General features: G+C 47.9%; 1 protein-coding gene across 4 annotated transcripts in view; it reads left to right on the forward strand.

The window, feature by feature from the left end:
- The window catches only part of SEPTIN11 (septin 11), a 121,887-nt gene that overhangs the window by 44,892 nt on the left and 51,825 nt on the right, over positions 1-25,170 (forward strand). For 3 of the 4 annotated variants that reach the window (XM_075929448.1, XM_075929447.1, XM_075929446.1), the window contains exon 2: positions 20,915-21,029. Coding sequence is in view for 3 of the 4 variants with exons in the window: in XM_075929447.1 (XP_075785562.1) it covers positions 20,915-21,029 (115 nt within the window). In the remaining variant the exon portion in view is untranslated. Of the gene's footprint in view, positions 1-4,517; positions 4,574-20,914; positions 21,030-25,170 lie in introns of those variants that run through there. The other variant, XM_025190046.2, reaches the window with a different exon arrangement.

A 25,170-nucleotide genomic window follows, 5' to 3' on the forward strand; every position in this document is an offset into this window, starting at 1 on the left:
GCAGGGGCTACTCCAGCAGCAGCCCCGTCCACAGGCAGCCCAGGCTGCCATGGACAGCGGCTGCTGCCGGCGCAGCCACGGCCAGTCTGGGCCACTGCGAACGGGCTGCTGGACTTGGCGCGAGCTGGGACGTTGCACCTCTGCATTTTAAATGTAGAGCTGCAGCACAAGTGTCTCTTGGAGCCAACATGAGCTGGGACTGCTCAGTCCTGGCTCGAGCCAGCCCCGGGAGCTACCCCCGCTGTGGCTCTGCAGAGCGGTCCTTCTCGTGTAGTCGATACAGATGATAACGACTACACGAGTAGCCAGATAACCACAATGCAACATCCTTACTCTGGGAATGGCTCAGTAGGAATTTATAATGATCTTTTGTCTACTATCAGTAATGTACCCCCTCGCTGCCCTCTTCCCCTGCTCCATCCTCTGTCCACCATGGCTTATGGATGACCTGTCCCAGATCAAGCATGAGAGAAAACCCAGCAAGGGCCTGCGGCAGGAGTTTCATGCTGAGGCTGATGAGATGCATCGTAAAGATTCTTTGGAATTCTTCTGCCCCGGCTGCGTGGGAGGCCGCAAAACGTTCCTTTGCCTCCACCATCCTATCTGCTTAGCGTCACTCAGCTGATTTGTTCCAGGTGGTAGGTAATCTACTTAATCTAGGCTGTCTTCACTGGGTTGCTGGTGTGTACTCCTCCAGGCCTGAGTTTATCTGTTGTAAAAATGTGCCTCTGTCGGTCCCTCTGTGATTGCGTTTGTGCCAGAACGCCTCCTAAATGACAAGAGCTCGGCCCGCCACGTTTGGCATGCAGCTTCCTTGGATCATAACTTTAAAGCAAGCTCAGGGTTTGGTTGTGCCAGGCCAACGGGATGTGCCCAGGATGGGATTGCTGCTTATAAAGCTGTTCAGAAAAGAGATCGAATCACTGGACAGGTGAAAGGGGCTGGCTGGGGGCGTGCCCCCCCCCCCCCCATATCTGGGACTGCCCCAGTCCCGAGCCTCCCACTCCTACACATCTTTAGGTTGGGCTATTCCTACAGTGATGTTGTCGGGTGTTCTCTGTAGTCATGGAGAGAGGGGAAAGGGCACAGTTTGCTGCATTCCTTCCTCTGGCTGGGGAATGCAGGGGGCAGATGAGCTGTGCTCTTTGCTCTCGCTCACTGACAGTCCTGGTATGACACTCGGGGGAGGGAGAAGGGGAAGACTTTGTCCCCCTCCTACTCTCATTCACTCTTCCCCTCCCTTACCCAGAGCCCCTCCTCATCCCCCCAACTCTGACTCGTGCATCTTTCAGCTCCTTGCCCTGAGCCCCTGCCGGGTAAACATGCTAGTTTGCAGATGAAATAGATTGTAGCCAGGAGGTGGGAGAGGAAAAACACTAGGTCCTCTCTGAGTGTCAGCCACTGTCACATCTGAAAATTCTGGACGGTCATGGATAGGGGTGTTGTAGTGCAATTGAAGTGTCATGTAACTGCCCAAAATATTATTGGGTACACAACTATTCAATAGTCACTCCCGGCCCCACTCCGGGAGCCCCCTGCCACTCCACGCTGCTGCCTCTGGTTTAAATGCCAGCTCCCCTTGTGGACTGGCTGCCTGCCACCCCACACTGCTGCCTCTGATACAGATGCAGCAGCAGAGGGTGGCAGCAGGGGCTGCCCATGGGGGGGAGGGATCAGAGCTCTCCTTAGACAGAGGCTGCTTTGTGTGTATAGGCTCCAGTCTGTCTGTCTGTCTGTCTGTCTGTGTGTGTGTGTGTGTGTGTGTGTGTGTGTGTGTGTGTGTGTGCGCGTGCGCGCGCGCGCACGGGGCGGGGAGCAGATGGATCTGGTGCTCATGGGGAGCCGCTTTTAAGCCAGCTCTTCATGGGCATGGGCTCCCGTTCCCTCCCTCCCTCTTGCTGCCTCTCCGCAGCAAGGTGGGATGGGGAAATGCAGGTAGTCAACAAGATTAATTGATAGGCCCAGGCTTATCAGTTAATTGTATAGTCGACTGCGCGCTGACATCTGTAGTCACGGAGAATCTCTGCTCTCGATCCTCTTTGTTTCCTGGTTGGGGATGTCCAGTAGTCAGGGCATTCTCTGTGCAGGCCCCATGACTTTGTAAATTCATACTGTGCCCCACCACTGTGGTGACCTCTTGTAGCCCATCTTGTAGTCTTAGTGTGCTTCTGGGGAAGACTTTTTTAGGGAGAGCGGAAGGCAGTTCTGCAGAGATTTTTGTAAGGTATTCTGGTGGCCGCCAAGGCCAGTATGAGGTGAAGCAGGTGAGAAGAGCCGGGTGTAGCTATTGTGGTTCTGCAAGGATTTGGGTATTGTTTTAATTGACACCAAGGTCACCTAGAGCAGTGTTTCTCAACCTTTATTTAAAAAAAAAAATACCTCCCTTAAAAAAAAAAATATTTTAAGTATCCCCAGTACCTACAGTTTTCAGACACACACAATTTTTTTCTACCATTGCAACACATTTGTTTAAACAACTTAATTGTAGCCGGCTGGGTGATGACATTTTTGGGTGTAAAAGAAGTACAGAAATAATAAAGTGCTGTAAAACTTAAAACAAAAATTCAGTTTTCTCCAAATTTCAGTTGTCTTGATGTATCTCCTCCCCGCCCCCCAGACTTTTCTTGAGTACCCCTAAAGGTACTCGGACCACTGGTTGAGAAACACTGACCTAGAGTCCAGGGCCTCCTTTGCTCAGTACAAATGCAAGGAAATAAAATAGAAACAATGGAAAGAGAAAATTTGCCTGATCTTGGTTATTTTAGTCTCGTGCCATGTCAGGACAGAACCTATAGCAACCCCAAAATGAGACTGTTGGAGATCTTTGCATTGCCTGGTTATGAAAATATTTAATTTTCTTCCTTTGCTTGGAGGTTTGATTATCAACCTCATTCTAGTTTGTTGATAGGAATGTTAGTGTGTCTGGTTGGCCGTTTCTCCGTTCAGAACTTCTCTATGGCTTGGAATATCAACATGAGCAGAGTGCTGATCAAATGCTTCCTTTGCAAGTGACAGATGTGAGGAGTGCTGTGGGAACCTTCCTTTGATGCAGTCTGTAGCTGAAAAGCATATTTTCTCTGCTGCTGCTGCTGGTGAAGGCTGAAAATGTGAAATATCTGTAACAATCTATCAGCAGAGTAAAACTGGAGATGAGGAAAAATGTTGTAGAATGGTCTGGTGCCTCTGGCTTATTCTAACCCAATGTTATGACTGCCTCACGCTTGCATGCCTTTCCACAGGAAGATCGCTCTTGGATGTGCAAATTAACATTTTCAAATTGGCAGGGTCAGTTCTCCAATTTTAAAGGTAACCAGTAAAATCAATTAGCACGCCCACCACACACACAAATCAGTTAAAGTTGGTACCTCACTCCTATAGACAGTAAAACTCCAATAGTCCAGCATCTAATTGTAAGGCACTCCCTATAGTCTGGCATCAAAATGGCAAGCGCCTAGTGGGGTTTTTTGAGTGTTTAAGTGAATAATTTACAGACTGTATTAGTGTTGAAGTGAATAATGTTTGTGTTTAAGCAAATAAAGTGCTGTATTAAGTGGTTTAAGTTACTGTATTAATAGTTCAAGTGATTAATAGTTTAAGCGATTAGCCAGTGCTGCACACTACTGTACATAGTATCCTTTGCTTTCTGTATTCAAAGGCTTTGCACCAATAATGGTGAGGACAGCCTCTCTCCAAGTTACGAACCAAACACTTGGCCGTAACTCGAGCTGTTTGTAACTCGGACCCCACTGAGTTACACGCGACCGCGCTGTTTGTAAGTGCGGGTCGCATTCGTAACTCGGGGACCGCCTTTACGACCGCTCCATGGGAACTTTGTTCGTAAGTGCGAACGGTCGTAACTCGACTGTTCGCAACTCGGGGAGCAGCTGTACTGTACTGTACATTTATTCTTTCATTCTATGATTAAATTTATGCATTACAGTATGTCTAATAAAAAGGGTTAAAAACACTTTATTGTGTGTGTGTGTGTGTGTGTGTGTGTGTAAGTAAAACCAGCTTATAGTACCTCCGGATAGTCTAGCATATCCAATAATCTGGCACCACCTAGCTCCCAAAGGTTCTGGATTATCAGATGTCTACTGTACAGTAATTCCTCATTTAACACGGTAGATACATTTCACAAAATGATCGTGTTAAGTGAAAACGTGTTATGCGGCGTCAATTTTCCCATTGAAAATAATGGAAAAGGTGGGGGTTGCATTTCAAGCGGTCGTGTCAAAGTCAATTTTCTGTTGGTGCTGAGTCGTCAACGTCAGCATTAGACGATGTACTGTACAGTAAAACTCCCAATAGGGCATCAGCTGGAACCCGGAAGTGCTCCGGTCTGCTGCTCTCTCAGCGGCTGCTGAGAGCCGCATGTGCGCTCGCGGCTCCAGCCTGCACTTGTTAGCAGCCGGCACTGGGACATAAGGTTGGGGGAGAAGTGGGACTGGGTTACAGCAAGGAGGGGAGGAGTTTGGCTCTCGGGAGTGGAAGGGAAGGAGAGGGGAGGAGGATTGGGTTGAGAGTACAGCATGCCCCTGTGATGGGTCTGCTGGAACCCGCACTGTGTCCGGTAGGCGAGGGAGAGGGTCACCGGGGAATGGCATGGCAGGGAGGCGGGGAAAGCCCCGCACAGCCGCCGGTGACTGGCCAGCTGGGGAAACCCAGCCACTGGCCTGCAAGCGGGGACGGAGGAGAGCGGGGCGTCCGGTGAGGAGGGGTTGCCGGGGCCAACTTTGCAGGGAGGCAGGGGAAGCTCTGAGCAGCCGCCGGCGACAGGCCAGCTGGGGAAACAGTGTTTTTTCGGGGACAGTCGTGTTATTCAAAAAACGTTCCCTCCAAAAATAAATCATGCTATTGAGAAAACGTGTTAAGCGGGCACGTGTTAAACGAGTAATTACTGTACTGTGATCTCATAACTAAAATCTTTTAAAAGAATATTCCTAGTTAAAAACAAAATTCAAGACCACTTAAGAATATTAATCTCACTAAGGTAGCTTGCAACTTGAATTCTAGAAAATGAGTGTTTTATGGCGAGGTCGCTTGTGTCGTCAAGTTTGGATTGTAGCTGTGCCCACAGGTTGACAGGAGAACCGTCTAAGCTATGAGCCTTCCTAAGTCTCTGTCTCTCTCTCTCTGGCCAGTGTTTCACCCTGGTTGTGTTTCATCCATGACTGACATGTGTGGCATTGAAGAGAGCTAGACCGGATTCAGACACTGCTTTCAAAATAGCACCATGAATTCTCCTGTGGGGTAAACTGCAAAATCAAAAGTCACTGAACCAAACCAGATTTGCCTCTGTTCTGCTACAAAGATCAAATGTTCCTCTCTGGGTTAATTTCACATTCTGTTCTGACTCCACCTCTGGTGGTGTGTGTGTGGTTTTTTTTGTTGTTGTTTTTTTTTGCAGGGGCTACCACCATTTCTTTGTGATATGTAAAGCAGCTCTTTTGGGTGGGTTGTAGGAGTGCTCAGGAAGAAATATTTCATATTTTTCTTGCCTTGACTGCCTTGCTGGCTGAAGTCTTTCTCTGATGATGTGGACTGTACTAGCGGAAGGGCTAGAAACTTGAATGGTGACTGAATAACTGGGGGAAAAAATTGTTTTCCGAAGCTCCTGTTCTGAAACTTGGTTTTTCCCTCCGAGTTATGCTTCTTTCCTTCTGATTAATTGTTGAATCTAAGGGCCAGTTCTTGAGCTGTAAATGGATGTAGCTGCACTGAGTCAATAGCACTATGCTTATGTTGACCACTAGAAGATCTGGCCCTCATGGGGTACATCTTTGTAAAAAGTAGTTGAATGAATGGCACCACAGTTTTCTTTTGTGCTTGGCGCGTGGGGATGGCAGAGTGTGGGATACAAACTGAGAGAAGCTATACTTGTTTTCCTCCCCTTGTCACACTTCAGAAGTCAAGGAGAAATTAATTTTTAAAAACAAACTGCAGGCTCTTGTGGAACACAGTAATTTTGCATCCTCTACCCCTGAAACCAAGGAAGCTTGGAATTAATACTTCTGTCTCCTCAACTTAATACAGTGGTTCAGAATGGCAGAGTTGCACATTATCTGCCTGACACTACAGAGCCAGGGCCAGGGAGGGATACAGCATCTGTTTCTCATTGGACTTTGCCTTTGGAAATTCCTCATACTTGTTTGTCACATTACTGTCTCTCTCTCTCTCTCCCTTCAGTAAGTTTACAAGACTCGCCGGAATGCACAGATGGTCCTTATCAATTCCCAAACTTCAGCTTTCTGCGGGTTAGCAATTTGTGACATTAGAGCTGTGAGCGGCATTAGTCACACTTACTCCAAATAGAAATGTTCATGGCTTTTGGAAACCTAAGGCCTTTTATGTCCGTTCTTGGCATAAAGGGAGATGGTACTGCTATGGTGGTACTGCCAGGTGGCATTTCAAAGCGGCACTGCCGCCTGGAGCCCAGGGTCAGCTGGGGACTCCCAGTTGATACCAGGTTCCGCTGAAATGCCGCCTGGAGCCTGGGATCTGACTCTGGGCTCCGTGTGGCATTTCAAAGCAGCAGCGCAACATGGAGCCCGTTGGGGACTCTTGTACATTTCAAAGCTGGCACTTGGCGTGCAGCCCAGAGTCAGCAGGACTGCACTCTTGTATGTTTCAAAGGAGGAATGTGGAAGTGCCTTTCGAGTAGTCGATGGAAATTCTGTCGACTACTCCATTCGTAAATTAGCCGCAATTTAACTTAATTAGTATGTAGTCCCTGTGAACTCTGGTTTTTGTGTAGCAGTGGGTGGGAGTGGTGCTCCAGTTCTTAAAGAAATGCCTCAACAATGCAATTTTTACTGACTGCTAGAATGCAAGTACCCTTCCAGCCTGCCAAAAATGCCTAATCAATGTTCCGCACCATACCCAATTGATGATTGGTGCTGGCAGATTTTACCCGCTGACTATTCCTAGCCTCCATTCCCACTGCTCTGTCTTTGAAAGCCTCCCATGCACTCTGCCTGTGCAAGGCATGAAGAATCCTTGAGGCTCCCAGCTTTGGAGCTAGCATGAGATACCGGGAAATACTTTTCCATAAGCATGCAAAAATACAGCCTGCTTGAAACGCTGACACTGATAAAGCTCTAAGAATATTTCTAGAGTTACTCCTAAAATGTGTGGCCTCCAATTACTAAACTATTGCCTCATATCTGTGGTTTATCTCAATATTTTACATACCAACAATTTTTTCCTCCTTGAATTTGCAGCTCATTTGTTTGCTTTTTTTACTCTTAAAAGGCCTGTGAAATCTCTGTCACAGCAGTGAGTGAATGAGTCTCCCATTTAAGGCAGCAATAAGGGGCCACACCTAAAAGAAAGCCCAGTAAACTCTGCCCGGAAATGAGAATCCAGTGGGGCAGAGGCATCTCCCTAGTCTGCTGGAGGGGGGGCGCTAGCTTCGCGTCTCCCTGGTCTGCTGGGGAGGGGGGGCGCTAGCTTCGCGTCTCCCTGGTCTGCTGGGGGGGAAGCAGCTAGTGCGGGGTTGCCTCACCCCGTTTGTAAGTAGGGATCTGATGTAAGTCGGATCCATGTAACCCGGGGACTGCCTGTATACCAAAGGATACAATTTAAAAAAAAAAAGAACACATATGAACTAAAAAGTAGTAGCTGACTCTAGAAGAAACCTGAGGAGGTTTGTAGCGCAGGGGACAGATTGACAACCAAAAGAGGCTGTTTCCTGCTATCTGAGCACTCTGCACTCAGACACACAAGACACTGTAAGTGCACCAAGGGAAACAGCAGATTTCTGCTTTCCTGCAGAGCATTCCCCTGGATGGAAAAAGGAACGGCAGTAGGCACAAGTCAGGCACAGGTTATTGGGCTCAGTACAAGAGTAACTTAATGCAATTATTGTCCTGTGATAAACGGGGTCAGACTGGATGATCTGATGGGCCTTTTTGGCCGTCATCTCTAAGAATCCATAAATTATCCTCAAGGCCTTGGATTCAGCTGCGTGTTGGAGGCAGTCTCTGTTTCCTGTGGGAAGAAAACAATATACTCTGTAAAAATACCTTATTCCATGTAGGGATGAGGGGAAAAAAATGGCACCTTCTTCCCTCAGGTCAGATTCCTCCCCCCGCATGGAAATTCATACCTGGTGCCCATAGTTAGGAAAATAAATTTTTATTGCTTTTTATTCCTGTTAGCCCCACAGAGCCAGCGTGGCTCGGAGGTTGTGAACTAGGGCCCCTTCTTTGACTCATCTTAGCAACCAAAGAGTTTTACTGAGTTCCTACCAGTACCAACCCTTGGCAGCGAAAAGAGGTGAGCGAAGGCATCGGTTGATCCGCAGAATCGCTGAGGGATGTGGGGTTGAGTGTGCAGGGCCAATCGGAGGCCCCCGCCTTTCTTTTTATTTGTAAAATGAAAACGTGATCTTGAAATTGAAAGTCCGTGAGGGGAACAGAGACTGTAAACGTAAGAACCACCCTAATGGATATGGTTAACCCAATATCCTGTCTTCCTACAGTGGCCAACATTAGATGTTTCGGAGAGAATTAACAGAGCAACTGTCCATAAAACACCTTTGTTGGCCAGTACGAGCTTCTAGCAGTCAGAGCTTTGAGACACCCAGAGCATTGGGTTGCATCTCTGACCATCATGCCTAACAGCCATTGATGGGCCTACCCACCATGAACTTAATTCTTTTTTGAGCCTAATTATACTATTGGTCTTCTCAACCTGGGAACGAGTTCCACTGGTTAACTGGCTTTGTGTGAAGAAATGCTTCCCTTTGTTGTGTTTTAATCTGCTACCTTTTCATTTCTATGGGTGACCCTTGGCTCTCTTGTTCTGTGAAAAGGGTAAATAATACTTTCTCTCCACACCATTCATTGTTTTATTGGCCTCGTGCATGTTTCCTCCTTAGTCACCTCTACTCTAAACTGAGCCCTCTCAAATCTTTTCAGTCTCTCCATATCCCCAGTTAATTTTTGTTGCCCTTCTCTGTGACTTTTCCCCTTTTAATACAGCTTTTGGGAGATGGACAGCCAGGACAGTACTCAGTATCCTGGGTTGGGAGCATACCATGGATTGATATAGTGGCAATGTGAGATTTTATACTTGCTCTTTCCTAATGGGTCCTAAAATTCTGTTAGCTTTTTCGATGGCTGCTGCATACTGAGTGGATGTTTTCAGAGAACTATTCAAGATGATTCTAAGACCTTTCCCGAGTGGTAACAGCCAGTTTAAACCCCATTGTTTCGTATGTGTGGTCGGGATTGGGAAACGTAATGTGCGTTACTTTGCATGTTACAGGATTGAATTTCATCTGCTGTTTTGTTGCCTAGTCAGCTGGTGGGGCTCCGGCAATGGCAGTGTAAATGTTCCAGCTCAGGCTACCACTGAGTTCAGGGACATCACAGGATTCTAGAGCCCATGCTGAACCCGAGCCTAAGCAGCTACACTTCAGTTAAACCCGCTATCTGAGCTCTTATCCGCTGCTACAGACCAGTCTGTGGGTCTTCAGTTGCAGTGTAGACAGACCGTGAAAGTCTTGTTGCACTAGATTAGCTGGATCACCTTTTTCATTCCCTAGTCTGAGAGATCATGATTTCCCTTTACAAAAGCCATGCTGACTTTTCCCTAACGTATCTTGTTCATTTGTGTATCTGGTAATTCTCTTCTTTATTATAGTTTCAGCCAATTTGCTTGGTACTGAAGTTAGGCTTACCTGCTTGTAATTGCCAGGATCACCCTGAGCTTCTTTTGAAAATAGGAATCATGTTAGCTACCCTCCAGTCATCTGGTACAGAGGCTGATATTGCAGTTAGTTCTGCAGTTTCATATTAAGTTCCTTCCCAACTCCTGGGTGAATGCCATTTGCTCCTGGTGTCTTATTGCTGTTAACATTTATCAATTTGTTCCAAGGGCTAGGGGCAATCTGAGAGGTGCAAAGGAGCGCACAGATCAGACAGACACATTCCTTATGGGAGGGTCTATTAATAGGGATTCTCTATGTCCTCATAAAGAGTAGAGGATGGAAGACGATAAAATGTGTGTGAGATCTGATGAGAAACAGTCAAATGAAAAGAAGTGCCATTCAGTCACAGCAGATAACGGCAGACAGCTAAATAGTGACATGTTTTTAAAGTGCTTATATACAAATGCGGGAAGTCTAAATACTATGGGTGAACTAGAGTGCCTCATATTGAATGAGGATATTGATACGATGTGCATCATTGCAGAAACTTGGTGGAATGAGGATAATCAATGGAACACCGTCATACCAGGAAGAACAGAATATATATCAGAAGGACAGAACAGGTCGTGCTGGTGGGGTAGTGGCACTATACGTGAGAGAAAACGTAGAGTCAAATAAAGTAAAAATTGTAAATGAACCGAACTGTTCCATAGAACCTCTATGGGTAGTAATTCCATGCTCTAATAATATGAATATAGCAGTAGAGAGACATCACCAACCACCTGACCAGGATATAGATAGTGACTGTAAAATGCTAAGGGAGATTTGGAGAGGCTATAAAAATTAAAAAACTCAATAGTAGTGGGGGATTTCAACTATCCCCATGTTAACTGGGTACACGTCACCTCAGGACGAGATGCAGAGATAAAGTTTCTTGACGCCTTAAATGACGGCTTCATAGAGAACCTGGTTCTGGAACCCACAAGGAGAGAGGCAATTCTTGATTCAGTCCTAAGTGGAGTGCAGGATCTGGTCCAAGAGGTGACTATAGCTGGACTGCTTGGAAATAGTAAGCCTAATGTAGTCAGATTTGACATCTCCTGTGGCAGGAAAAACACCCCCGCAGCCTAACACTGTGGCATTTAATTTCAGAAAGGGGAACAACACAAATCTGAGGAGGTTAGTTAAACAGACTTTAAAAGGTGCAGCGACACAAGTAAAATTCCTGCAAGCGGCATGGAAATGTTTCAAAGATTCGGTGGCACAGTTTGAGTCATTTGAGATGCTTAGTATATCTGACTCTATAGATGGTGCTGACCAGCCTTGTCATTCCTGTATGTTTTGCCTTCTGGTGTTGTGTCGTGTTGATTATCATCAGTATTCTCATTTAATACCAGGCACTCAAGTTCACCCATCTTAGTATTTAGACTTCAAGCATTTTGTATTCAGGCCCTATATATTAGTCTTTATTTAGTTGTCTGCCTTCATGTGACACAATTGAATGAGACTCCTGTGTTGACTGTTTTTCGTCAGTTCCTACCCGTCGTTTATTAACTTATACTCTATATCAGATTATAGAGAATCCCCTTAATAAATCCTGCTCTAAGGGATATTTCTGTCCAAACTGCGTGCTTCCCCCCACTTGTCGGATTTCCCTCAGATTTAGTTTTAAAAGTTTCATGGCCTTTTTAATTTTTACATGCCAGCAATTTGGTTCCATTTTGATTTAGGTGGAGGCTAGTTTTCCTCTAATGACCTCTCCTTTCCCAAAAAGATTCCTTTGTTTCTAATAAACCAGAATCCCTCCGCTGAACACCATCTTCTCATCCACTCATTGATACCCCTTGCAGTTCTGCCTGTCTCGCTAGCCCTGTGTGTGGAACTGGCTGCATTTCAAAGAATGCTGCCTTTGGAGGTTCTGGATTTGGCAGCCTAAATTTGGCCTCTGGGAAACTTTCCCACCTTTCTCTATGTCCTTTGTACTGATGTGTTCCACGGCCACTGGCTCCTTTCCAGTACTGCATTAAGTCTCAAGAGAGCCTCAATCTTTGCACCAGGCAAGTCACCATGCTGGTCGTGTCAAACTCAACGTGGAATCCCAGGGTGCTGTTTTTTGATTTAAGTGCTATGTTGAATGAAGCCTCGCTTTCTGCCCTGGCTCGAAGGAAGGTGTGTCAGCCTCTGAAGGTTTGTGCCTCTCTGCCACTTAGTCCTTCTCTCATGCTGCCCAAAGAAACACAGTATTGAAACCAAGAAGATCATTGCTCATCAACGTTTCTATGTTCATTCATTATAGCTACATCACATTCCACTTTCCCAGGAATAATTAAGGATTTTGAATTTTGTCTCATTAGTTAGGTGTCTTCCTTACACTACAGCTGTTCATAGATCAGGCAAAAATCATTCTAATTAAGGATGTTAAAGACTAGTCTACTATCCGATAGCATTTGCTTATTGGATAATCTTTTGACTAGTTGACTAATCGATAGCACTTCCGCATTTCTCCTTTGAAATGTACAAGAGCCCCTGCACATTTCAAAGGAGGAATGCGGAATTCCGCATACAGTCTGGGGCCAGCGGGAAGTCCTGCTGAATCCGGGCTGCACGCAAGTGCCTTCTTTGAAATGCACAAGAGTCCCCCGCTGACCCTGGGCTCCGTGGTTTTGAAATGCACAAGAGACCCCTCTGGAGACTCATGTGCATTTCAAAGCAGGTACACTGAGTGCAACCCAGAGTCAGTGAGACTTCCCGCTGGCCCCGGGCTGTAAGGGGAGCTCTGCATTCTTCCCATGAAATGTACAAGGGCGCCAGTAGAGGCTCTTGTATATTTCAAAGGAGAAATGTGGAAGTGCTGATCAGCTAGTTGATGGCAATCCCATCAACTAGTCAATTAACCGCATTTTAACATCCTTAATTCTAATGGCCTACCAATTGCACCATACAAATGTACGCCCCTATGGGGGAAAAAAACGTAAAGAAATACAATCCAAGATGGCTAACAACAGAATGCTTAAGAAGTGACTCTGTCCCGAAACTACAGGAAGGACCAATTTAAAAATGAAAATTCCCCTTGATCCGTTCTGTTTCTGTCTTGAGAAGTCTGCAGCACATTAAAATACCTAGATGCCAGAGATGAGAAACGTCAGCGGGTGCAGGCTTGTATAACTGAAATCAGAGTTGCTCCACTGATTTATACCAGCTGAGGATTTGGCTTAGCATGCCCAATGTCACACTTGGGGAAGCACCCAGGTAGTATTCCCTTATTCTCATTCTTAAGGCACAAAGTTAAATTTTGGCAAATGGCCATGTACTAGACCGTCCCTTAATTCCAGGTCACCTCTCCTCCCAGTTATCAGCATTGGAAGCATGGTTTTTGTTCTGGGTGGAGGATGGGAGTAACACTGGGGATGCTGTTAAGCAAAGATAAACTAAATGGACATCCAGACCACCATCAGCACCTTGCTTTAGGGATGGATCTGGGTGGTGCATGATTTGCAATGAGGACATGTCCCCTTGGGATTTGCCGTGGTGATGACGAAAGGGAAAACTTAGGCTGAAACTCGAGAAGTTTCCTTGCACTGAGTTATCTCTTGCTGGAGGTGGTAGGAAGACACATTCCTAGATGGCTTGGCTTGAACAAAATACTGGAGCATATCATATCAAGGAAAATCCAGGACTGGGAGAGATGGGCTTTTCCATTTAGGAACAAACCTCTGCGCTACAGTGGTTCAGTGGAGTCTGTTTTCATCTTTTGAACGACTCTTTTCACATAAGAAAATAGAATGATCCAGATTTTGATCTGAATTGCACCAGCATTAAACTTGACTAATTCCTTTAACTTCTACAGAGAAAACCTGCATTTACCCCAGAATAACCAGGGTCAGAATACTGACCGTTCTTTCTAGCCTGAAAAACCTTATCACAGTAGGCCAGGATTGACAGTTTTCCCTCCCAACAGGAGGCGTTTTTCCGGTGTCCCTTGAACAGGATTTACACAAGTGTCTGTGAGAGCAGAATCTAGCCCCTTGGCTCTAATGTGGCATACATCCCTGCTGCTAATTAAGAGATACGGGAGGCCCTCTGAGTTGGCGTCTTTCTATTTTAAATAGTCGTGCTGTTCCCCACTGAGTGGGTGAATCATCCTCCTGCTCTTCTAATTATGTACCGAAATAGTTGCACTTTCAGCTCCCCTGCAGTGACTTCCTCTTGATGCTGATAAAATCTGAGGCCAGGAGCTCTTTTGCAAAAGAGGTGTTTTTCAGCCCATTTTGCCCCCTCCCTTCTCCAGAGTGTAGGTGGGGCCTGGCAAATAAAGCACATTCGTACTGTTTCCGTGTGTGTGCATCAGTGGATGCAGCTTGGCTTGGCTTGTAAATAGCAGCAAAAGCGGGGATGGTAATTCCACACGTGGGTTTTGGCCTCATGGAAGAGCTTACGGTGTTGGTGTGGATTGTTCTGCAGGAAGCAGCTTTCCCCTGGCCTGCTTTTGGGGTGGAGTTTTTGTCTTCATACAGTCCCTTCTCTGCTGGTACTAGTCTGTCCTGATCATCCCAAGCGGCCGGCCTGGGCTTCTGGGATGACTGGCTCAATGATCCACACAGCTGGACAGTGATAGACTGCAAAGAACCACTCTGAGGTTCAAAGTGCAGAGCCAGATCCTCACCTGGTATAAATGTTACAGCCCCGGTACCCCAGTGGATCTGTGCTGATTTACCTAGCCAAGGACCTGGCTCCGTGGCTACCTGGTGCCAGAACTTAAATGGTAAAGTGCCTGAAAAAGGACCACACAACCATCTCCAGACTCTCCACATATGGTAACCTCTCCGTCTTCCCCCTCCTCCTCCCAATTTCCTTTACTGGGAGCACTGTAATGGCTTTGGCCCAGATCTCCCCCCCCTCTCTCTCTCTCACACTCACACTCACACTCACACTCACACACTCTTTCTCTCTCTCTCTCTCTGTTTTCAGGTCCATGCGTCTTCACCTCTGTCCTGCCCCATTTAAAGAACGCAGCAACAATCTGACACAGCGTAGAGAGGGAAATAGATCTAGCTGCTGCTTCTCTCGTTAACCTTAACGCATTGGCTCAGAAACAGGCATCGTGCCAGTATTTTCTTCTCCACTTCTCTTTTTTTTTTTCCTCCTCCCCAAATGCAATGGCAGCTAATGTCACATCACACAGACCTGCCCCCTGTGGGATTCCCTGTGCGCAGCAGAATTGGTTGCATTTCCGTACTGTGTGGTCCCGTTGGTCTGGAGGTGCTCGGACTCTGTAGTGGCGGTGGCCCCCTTGGCGTCTGGTCCTGGTGAATGCAAAATGACAGAGATTTTTTTAGCATACGTCAGAATTGGCTGGCTCTGTGGAGAGTGGCAGCTGATTGACTTTGTGCTCTCCTTGCTGTTGCTGGGAGACAGAGGCTTTGGTTTGCGTGGGGTCTTGGCCCAGCCCCGCATGACCTGAAGGTTCTAGTGTGACCTCGGGCTAGTACCCAGCCTGAGCTCTGACAAATGTTTGGGTTGTCATGGCATTCAGCTCTGGTGGCCCTTTTATTATTGTTGTTGATGGCGATAATCAGGGCTCGACAAATAATTTAATCTCCTCACCCGTGGCGAGTAGATTACAACCCAGAAGAGCCGGCGCAGAGCACAGAACCACGCGAGATCGTGCGGCTGCTGAGCAGGGCTCGTAGCTGCTTGGCGAGCCCTGGCGGCGATGATAATAATAATAATAATAATAATAAATAAGTAATTATTATTATTTATTTTGGTAGATAATTACCGTTTCTAGCCCCACCCACCTCCCAAAATGCAATAGAAAAAACCTCTTTTCTGCCTGTTAATATTGCAGCCAATTTCCTAAAATACTCCCAGTAAGGAGCTACAGGGTTGTTGTGGTGAGGAATACAGGCTGCCCCCAACTTGCCATGTGATCAGTTCTGGAGATTGCGTTGCAAGTGGGGGCATTGTAACTCGAGTCCGCATTTATGACAGGGCCGTGTATGCCATCGTAATTGCAGGGATGAGGACGTAAGTCGGATTTTGGCCCCTTCTGCACATACAGAAAAGGCCATAACTCTGGCTGTTGTAAGGCAGGGGCCTCCTGTACTTAATAGCCACCAAGAAAGGTGGGCCAGGACTTAGCCTCCACTGCTTCGTTAAAAACTTAATTCAACAGACTCTTTAAAAATGACTAGCAGCCACAGCATGTTGTTTGCCCCACTTCATGACAATTTACCTGAACATGATCCCATGCTTTCCTCCCCCACCCCTCCCCGCCGCCATTTGACGTATGCCTGCATAAATAAGGAGCAATAGGAGATGCGTGTGAACTTCAATTAGTTGAATAGCTGAGGGATTCTTCCATTGTGTTGGCAGCGTGCATTGGCTCCTCCCAGAAAAAGGCAGTGGTCCATGTCAGATCCAGCAGATCCCTTGGAGATGCATCAAGATCTTGGGATCCTCCATGAGGCGAGTTGTGTGTGGAGACCCTGTGTCCATGCACTGACTTTGCCTTTCTCTGCTCTTTTGCTGGTAGGGACATTCCTAATTGCCCCTGAAATGCTCTGCCTTAAATGAGATGCTGAGGATGAGCATGAATGAGGAGGAGCTGAGGAGAAAAGGCATGAATGATTCTATGCTGCTGAGGCACTAGAGCGAAGAGTGGTAGACCGACTCCTGCGTTCTGCTGTTTGGGTTTAGGGGGGCAAAGGAAGAAAAGGCAGCCACTGCCTGTGTGTGTGCCAGCTGTCGTGTGTGTGTGTGTGTGTCTCTCTCACACACACACACACACACACACACACACACACACACACACACACACACACACACACAGAGCCAAGCTTCTAACGGAAATGGCACAGACCCACAGATTTTACATCTGAAGTGCTTGTCCCCACAAACATTAAGGGAGGGGTTTTCAAATGCGCTCAGCCTTCACCTAAACTCGGCTCGTGCTGCCGTCAACTGGCCCTGGCTTCAGTGGGAGTCAGTCAGTGCTGAACGCCGTGGATCCACCCCTACACCTGAACAGCATGTAACAGGTTTGCTGGCACAGCCGTGTCCGTCATGGGAGCCCCTTTGTGTGTCTCTCCATCCCCGCTGGCAAAAACCCTTGTGCAGACAACGTAATACTGGCGAAAACACCCTTTTGCTGGTGCCTTTTGGGCCTCGTTTACACTAGAAAATTAAGTCAGGGTGTGAGAGAGCAGTGTAGATAAGTGAAGACTAGGCCTTGCTCTATTCAGGAAACTGGCTTAAGATTCCCTGGCAAGGCTACTCAACGTGTGGCCTGTGGCCTGTTTGTTTGCGGCCCACGGGGCGGTTTCGGCTTACGCGGGGCTCAGCACACGGCCTGCTTGTGGGAACACGCTCCACAATGGCAAGGCGTCTCCCAGGAGGGATGAGCATTGAAAGGCACAAGTGGACAGGCTGGCCAGAACAGATGGGTGCAGGGTATCGGCATTTCTAGCCCCCAGAGAGGAGGTTCCAGGGCATTGTGGGAAGTGCTTTGTATTCATGCCCGTCAGTGTGAAAGAAGCTATTTGAATATATTTGCATATATATTTGCATGTACATGCAACCACACTTAAGTTGTGGCCCCGGGCATGTGTTGTAAGTATCATTGTGGCCCCCAAGGTTTCCATAGTTGAGTAGCCCTACTTTCGGGGTGTACCCACTGCTAACAGGGTTTGTCAGGGTACCTCTGCCAGTATATCTAGACCATCAAATCCCTGGAGGTGTAGATGTAGCCCCCATCTCTCAGCCCCTAAGCAATAGGGCTCTTGTTTGTTTCTGGTGGGGAATGGGCTTTGGAGAGCCCCATGCCTTGCCCCGGTTGCATAGCAAATCTCTGGCAAATGGGAGAATAGAACACAGAGCAGAAAACAAGGGTGACCCCTAAGAATTAAATTAAACACCATTTCTCTAAGGACTTGATCCAAAACCAGTTGGAATCCATGGAAAGACTCCCATTTAGTTCAACGGACTTTGGATCAGGCCTAGGCTGTACAGGGTTATAATTTAGTAGCAATTTAGTAGTTCCTATGCAAATTTCTGGTATTGGGGGGAAAAAAGTAAAGGTCTGAAGTCTGGGACACCCAACTTTTCTTATGGAAACCAGCATGACAGGGAATGACATCTTGTGCTGTTTCACAGAGTTCTGTAATCTGTTCCTGAGCCTTTGCATCCGGGTGATTTGGCAGAAGAGCTAACTAGTGAGGCTGCTTTTTCTAGACTAAAACATAACTAACTGTACAGCTGTTGTGGAAAACTCTAAATATAACATCGGACTTGCTCCAGCTCTTTATCCTGCAAGATCCCTGCTGGTACAATAAATCCTGTGAAAATCTCTGCTGAGGTGTCTTTCGGCTCAGGGTACCCGACCAAGCCAGCAGAGGTAGATGGAGGGGGGTGGTGGAAACTCCTGGTTAAATCTTCCCACAGGCGTAAAGTAAACCTGCAGGAAGACTTGAGTGTGTCTGCGTTAAGTGACTACTTTTCCTTCAAGGCCATGGAATCTGAGACAGGCCTTGCACAGGAAATTGTGCGCCATGCTGAAAAGCCGAGGGGTGACTGCCCCGCTTTCTTACCGTGCAATGCTGTTGCGTGTAAACCAAACCACTCACAGGCCAACACCCGTCTTCCGTGTTGGAACGATGCGTCCAAAGCCTTTGGACGCTGTAGGGGTGTTCTCTGAACAACGTGAGCTATGCCCTGCCGTGGCCCTACAACGATCGCCAGGGCTGACACGCAGAGCGTCCCGTCCTTGTTACGTTGCGGTGCAGATTAGGAGAATTGAGAGAACTCCTTTATCCGTGACGCATGTAACGGAGTAGCGCGCTGGCTTCTCCACTTACTTACATCAGGACTGATGACGTTGAAGTCAAAATCCCAAGCGGCCAGCTGGGGACAGAGACTTCGGCATGATCCACCCAACCCCCCGGTAGAAAGGTTGCAGGGACAGTGGTGAAGATGCTGCCTACAATGGTTCTGCACCAGACGGGCCGTTCCTCTTTCCCCCTACCCCAGACAACTGGGAAACTCTTAGCCGGGTGGAGGTAACCAGCTGCCATAGTCTCTGCATCATGAGAGCTGCACGGTCAGGCCCGCTGATTGTGGTGGGGCAAAGGGGGCAGTTACTCCGGGACCCGGCAATTCAACAAAAGGGCCGGGGGCTCCTAGGGGCAGCGGCAGCTGGAGCTCCAAGCCCTTTAAATTGCTGCCGGAGCGAGTCCCTGAGGGGTGGGATGGGGGCTTAAGCGTAGCGCGGTGCAGAGGCTGGCTGCCCACAGGCCTGCCCCTTCGGCTTGAGGCTCCGCCTCTTCTTGAAGCATGGAGGTGTGACCCCCCCCCCCCTCCCATATCTTGTCCACGGCCCGGCAGCTCTGTTGGCCTCTTCCCACCGTGCACAATGGTCACAGAGCAAGCCAGGGGATCTGGTGTCTCATAGTGGGGGCTCATCTGAGCAGAGCTAAGATTGCAGCTTGGTGGGGGGCAGTCACAACCCCGTTGTCTGACCGTGTGTCTCGCCTCCTGACTTTTTTTCTCTCCTGTGGCCACAAGACTGTCTGAAACTGGGGCACGGAACTTCAGTTTCACCTTCTGCAATCTGCCAGTCACTGGCCCAGAGGAACTGCCTCTTTCTGTGGATTGTGGGGGGGGAGCTGTAGATAGCTAGCCCCACAGAAGGGTTGGGTAGAACACACACCCAAGGAAGACACCTGGGCACTGGGGAGCAAATTGAGCCAGAAGAACAGGTGGTTGAGTGTCGTACCTCGGTGTTCTCGTACCCCGGTACCTTCGGTGGTCTGGACTGTCAGTGTCAGCGTCGTCTGGTCAGGGTTGTCCTGGCGCGCTCCTGACAGGACCTCTACTCCGTTGTTAAACTCTCGGCTGTATGCGTAACAATCGGTACTCCCTTTATCTAGAGCCGTGGTCACCAACCAGTAGATCGCGATCTACCGGTAGATCTCAGGGGCTCCAAGAGTAGCTCTTGAGCCCTCTCTGAACTGCGCACCTGTGCAGTGCATTTACATTAGATTGCCTCATGTAATGTAGGCGGGGCTTCAAGGAAGGGGCGGGGCAGTAGATCGTTGCCTGTTCTGAGACTTAAAAAGTGATCTTGGGTGTAAAAAGGTTGGAGACCACTGATCTAGAGTGTTAGACCCCGTGCACTTGGGTCAACACAAGAGATCTCTGAGAGGCCCCGGAAACGACAGATGCAGGCAAGGTTTGAAATCAATCGAGCAGGTTTGTCAAATGCGAAGCTCTACCAGTTGGTAACAGAGATCAGTACAATGTTACACCACTGGGCACTATGGCCCGCGTTGACAAGGTACCAACACCGGGCAGGCCTATTGCTACATAACAGATATTAACAGCAGTTAGTCAAAGTTAAGCTACTGTGCACTCTGTAAGTTTAGGCAATGACGCCTGCCATTCAGGCGCCTAGTGCGCCCCCCCCTCCCCCCCCAAGGTCGGCCGGAGAGCACCCTCTGCGGTGTCCTTTTATAGACAGGTACAAACAACTTACATCATTTCTTTACGTACCAGGTTACCACCCTCTGTTGCCTAGTTACCACCCCTCACCTTACGGAAGGGGGGCTTACTTACTATCCTTCATGCTGTCAATTCCGACCTGGTCCTGAACCTAGGTCAGTATGTGCATTAGTTTTTAGGGAGTTTTTGTACCAAGACATTTCTTATTAAGATGTTCCATTACTCCCCTTTGGCTTACAGTCTGTACCCAGTGCCTCCCTGTGTCCTTCCATGCCTGACCTAACTTACACAATTATCAATATGGCTTCTTTCTTGGCTCCTGTGTTACTGAACCAAAGTCTTGCTCACTGGATTGCAGGCCTGTTGCTGTTTCCATGTTGCAGGCCTCTATTTAGGCCTGCTGACTCCATATTACTGACCCTCAACTTACTGCAGTTGAGAATCTACTCCGTCCATTCCCTCCTGCCATAGACCACTTGGACCAGTGTTTCTTAAACTTTTTAATACCGAGGAACACCAAATAATATTTTTTTTGAGGGACACCAAGGTCGCCTGGCCCTTTAAGGGCGGCCATTTTGAACTCTTGTTCTCCGGGGCGCACCGGTACGCCACGAAACACAGTTTAAGAAACACTGACCTGGGCTAACGGGGGACAGTGTTATTCTCTCCTTTGAGAGTGCCAGAGATTCCTATAACTTGGACCTGCATGCGCGGTTGCTTGGCATCTTGGTTACAAATATTTCTGTTTGGGTTTTTCAGAACGACGAGCTTCGAAACCTCTCCCTCTCTGGCCATGTGGGCTTTGATAGTCTTCCAGATCAGCTGGTCAACAAATCCACCTCGCAAGGGTTCTGCTTCAACATTCTTTGTGTCGGTAAGCGATGCTGCGCGGCTAAACAAATTGGCTTTTCACATCAAGACAGCCGTGACAAGAAAATTAATAATTTAAACAGAGGCTGGGGGGTGTGTGTCTGAGAGAGAGTAAATTAAAATCCAAAAACAAAATCCTCCCTTCCATTCGATAAACCAATAGGTTGAATGTTCTAAAAGGCACTGTTTTTAATCAATTTTTCCATTTGTAATTCAGTTATTTCCTAAAGAAATGTGAATTTGCACTGGGTGCATAATTAAAACAAGTTGATTTACAACTAAATAGTCTTTACGCTAGCAGTGGTAGGTCCTTTTCTTACCTGGGTGGGTATGGCTGTCACTATATACATTTCTTTAAGTAAATTTATAGCTTTAATATTGTCTGATTCTTTCTTGAACGTGTTAGCATGATAGAAAATAGTGAGTGCTATATATTGCTTATTCACTAGCTAATTAACTTTTTGCTCATGATTTGTGTCAAGCTGTGTTAAGATGGTAATTGGAATTGAATTAAACACACAAACCAGCATTTATTTTTTGTGTTTGAAGAGATTATAATATGGTTAGGCCTTAATATATTTTGTATTAAATGCAGATTTAATTTTAAACAAGTTTATTTTTTAAACAATAAATTTAAATAATTAAAAATTGATTTTCCCACCTCATTCTTCTCCCCGATAGTTGATTTTTATTCACCTGAAGGAAACTAGTAGCATTTTCCCCTTTTTTCCTTTTAGAAACATTATTATTCACTAGCAGAATTACTTGGTGTTACTTGGGTCCTTCAGAAGAGGCGGCTGGCAGTGTGGGGGTAAAGGAACTGGTGGGGGGGAGGGGAGGATTTCAGGGAACAGGGTGAGGTCAGGCTGGCTTGTCCCCGAGATAAGTGGCTTGTCTCTGGGTTGGCCCTGGCTGCTGGGTTCTCTCTGGGTCCAGCCCATATAGGCTTCCTGCTGGTGTTCTCTGGGTCAGGCAGGGGAGCAGCAATGTGGCTAGCAGCTGCTCCTTGAGGCTGGCTGGCGGGGTGGGTGCTGCCAGCCAGCGACTGCTTGCTTGGGACTTGCTGCCGCCCTGTGGTCATGGGTGAGTATAACTGTGTCTGCTCTCACACCCCTTCTTTTCTGTTTGATATGAAACAGTCACATTCCAGGCACATCCCACTGTCCTGGAGGACCAACCCCTGATAAGTTAGGATAAGAGGAAACTGCCTACCAAATTTGATGGCCCTTGAACGTCTGGTTTAGGAGAAGTTCTTAAGCCAACGGACTCATGAACATTTAGACAGATGCACATTTCTAAAATATATACAGTAAACTTCCGATAATCCGTCACCTTTAGGACCCAGGGGGTGCTGGATTATCAGATATGCCGGACTATCGGAAGGGGGGGGGGCCCCAGACCCCTCATAGCCCCCCCCTTCCGATAGTCCGGCTCTGCCCCAGGCGTCCCTGATTCAGCTGCTGCTGGACAGTTTCAGTTTCAGCAGCGGCTGACTTGGGAACGCCTGGGGCAGAGCAGCTGGGGTGCTGCCGGGTTCGTCCGGTAGCGCCAACCCTTTGCGCAGGGAGACCAACCCGGCAGCACCCCAGCTGCTCTGCCCCAGCTGTCCCCAAGTCAGCCGCTGCTGAAACTGATCAGCGGCTGACTCCAGGAAGCCCGAGGCAGAGCTGCTTTGCCCTGGGCTTCCTCGAGTCAGCTGCTGGTCAGTTTCAACAGCAGCTGAATCGGGACACCTTGGACAGAGCAGCTGGAGTGCTGCCGGGTTGGTCCAGTAGCGCTGCACCTCAGCGCTGTGGGACCAACCTGGCAGCCCCGCAAGCTGCTCTGCCCCAGGCGTCCTGATTCAGATGCTGCTGAAACTGACCAGCGGCTGACTCCAGGAAGCCTGGGGCAGAGCATCTCTGCCTCGGGCTTCCTGGAGTCAGCCGCTGATCAGTTTCAGCAGCGGCTGACTTGGGGACAGCTGGGGTGCTGCCGGGTTGGTCCCGCAGCCCCGAGGGGCAGCACTACGGTACCTACTCGGCAGCACTCCAGCTGCTCTGCCCCCGGTTTCCCCAATTCAGCCGCTGGTCAGTTTTAGGAGCGGCTGAATCCGGGAAGCTGTGGGCAGAGCAGCTCCAATGGTCCGGCTGCCCGGAGCACTTCTGGGTTCCTGATGGTGCCGGACCATCAGATGCCAGACCATTGGAGTTTTACTGTAGATAGATTATTCAAACGTCTGAAATTTGAAAATATAGTCCAACTTTAGGGCCTTCCAGAAAGAAACACCTGCTTTGTAGACAGTTGTGCTGTGTGCGGCTCTGTTTTTAAACAAATGAAACTCACAACCACCCTGAAGTCTGATTCAGTACATACACATTTCTTACTCTGTGTTAGGAGCTGAATGTTGTGGCTGGAAAAATAAAATGTGCAATACATGCAGGTATATGACTTTGGACTTTGAATCCCTCCATTGGCTCCCTCTCCACTTCCTCTGTCAAATTCAGATTCTTTGTTGCATCTTTATCATTATTTGTATTACCATAGCAAAGAGTTGGGGACTGGGGCAGTGTGCCCTCTTAATTTTTTCCATTTATGTGCAGAATAAGTTTTATGTGCACTGAGGCATTTGCAGCCGTGCACCACCTATACAAACATGCTGTGAGCACTCTGCTACTCAGCTGGGAGACATTAGAATCTCTTCTGGGTGGCTGCCCAAGCTCTCAGTTTACAGGGAGACAACAGATAGTTGCTAGGGATGTAAACAGGTAACCAGTTACCTGGTAAGCACAGTCCTTACTTGCTGGTAAACAGTTAACTGGTGCCCAGCTACACTGTGAGCGGGGGACTGCTCTCTTCAGGCCAGCAGCCCTGTGGTTAACCGCGATACAATTTTTATCAGTTACATGGCTAATATTTTATATATTTTTTTTACATCCCTAATGGTTGCAGATAGACTTGGGGCATAACAGGGAAACAGTGAGACGCTAATCTATTGGTCTGCGTGGCAATGATCTCATAAGAACATAAGAACGGCCGTACTGGGTCAGACCAAAGGTCCATCTAGCCCAGTATCCTGTCTGCCGACAGTGGCCAGCACCAGGTGCCCCAGAGAGGGTGGACCGAAGACAATGATCAAGCGATTTGTCTCCTGCCATCTCTCTCCAGCCTCTGACAAACAGAGGCCAAGGACACCATTTTATCCCCTGGCTAATAGCCTTTTATGGACCTAACCTCCATGAAATTATCTAGCTTCTCCTTAAACTCTATTATAGTCCTAGCCTTCACAGCCTCCTCTGGCAAAGAGTTCCATATACCAGTGGGCCGTGGCCTTCCTCTTCTGCTACCTCTTTGAGGATAATTAATTCCTACTGAAAAACCGACATTGTGAAAGAATAGAGATTACCCTTCCCTGCATATCTGCCCCTCCCTCCTTGTGGACATTTGCCTGATTAATTTATTGATTGGTTTTGGTGATGTTGCTGTTCCTGTCTGTGGCAGAAATGCCAGCTGCCTCCATGTGTGTCAGCTTCTCCCCGCAGTGCCTGCTGCTTTCCTCATTCAAGTCCCTCCCGCAAACCTATGGGGAGCTGAGGAGCCTTCTGATGTTGCACATGGGTGCCTTGTGCATGCACATCTGCTAACTTGATACTGTTCAGCCCAGACATGGTCAGGGTCCGATGCCAGTTAGCCCATTGTGCTGTTCCCTTGCCCCACAACCTGCCTGCCTTTAAATCGTGCATCGTGGATGGAGCTGTGTTAAGCCTGGAAAGTGCCCGATATGCTGTGAGCACGGCTGAAACCTCAATAGTCCTGAGGGGGGGAACTGACCTCCAGCAACACGTGCAGGCTTTGGGCCTGCTCCTGCTAACACTGACAGATGAGCTGCTCCGTACTTGGGACAAAAGCCAATGGATTTCTCATGGGTCTGTATGTTTTGGGGTGGGGTGGGAATGTAACCTGCTTGCAGCGAGCCTGGTTCTGTTATATTAAGGCCCCATTCCAGTGTTTCTTAAACTGTGTTCTACTGCAGAGAACAGAGTTCAAAATGGCTACCTTTAAAGGGGCAGGATTTTTTTTTTGTGTGTGTGTGTGTGTGGAGGGGGCTCAACATCTTTTCCCCGACCATTTTTTTTTCCTCAACAAAAAATCCTTGGTGTTCCACA

The sequence above is a fragment of the Pelodiscus sinensis genome, chromosome 5 (genome assembly GCF_049634645.1).
Source record: "Pelodiscus sinensis isolate JC-2024 chromosome 5, ASM4963464v1, whole genome shotgun sequence".
Taxonomy (NCBI): domain Eukaryota; kingdom Metazoa; phylum Chordata; order Testudines; family Trionychidae; genus Pelodiscus; species Pelodiscus sinensis.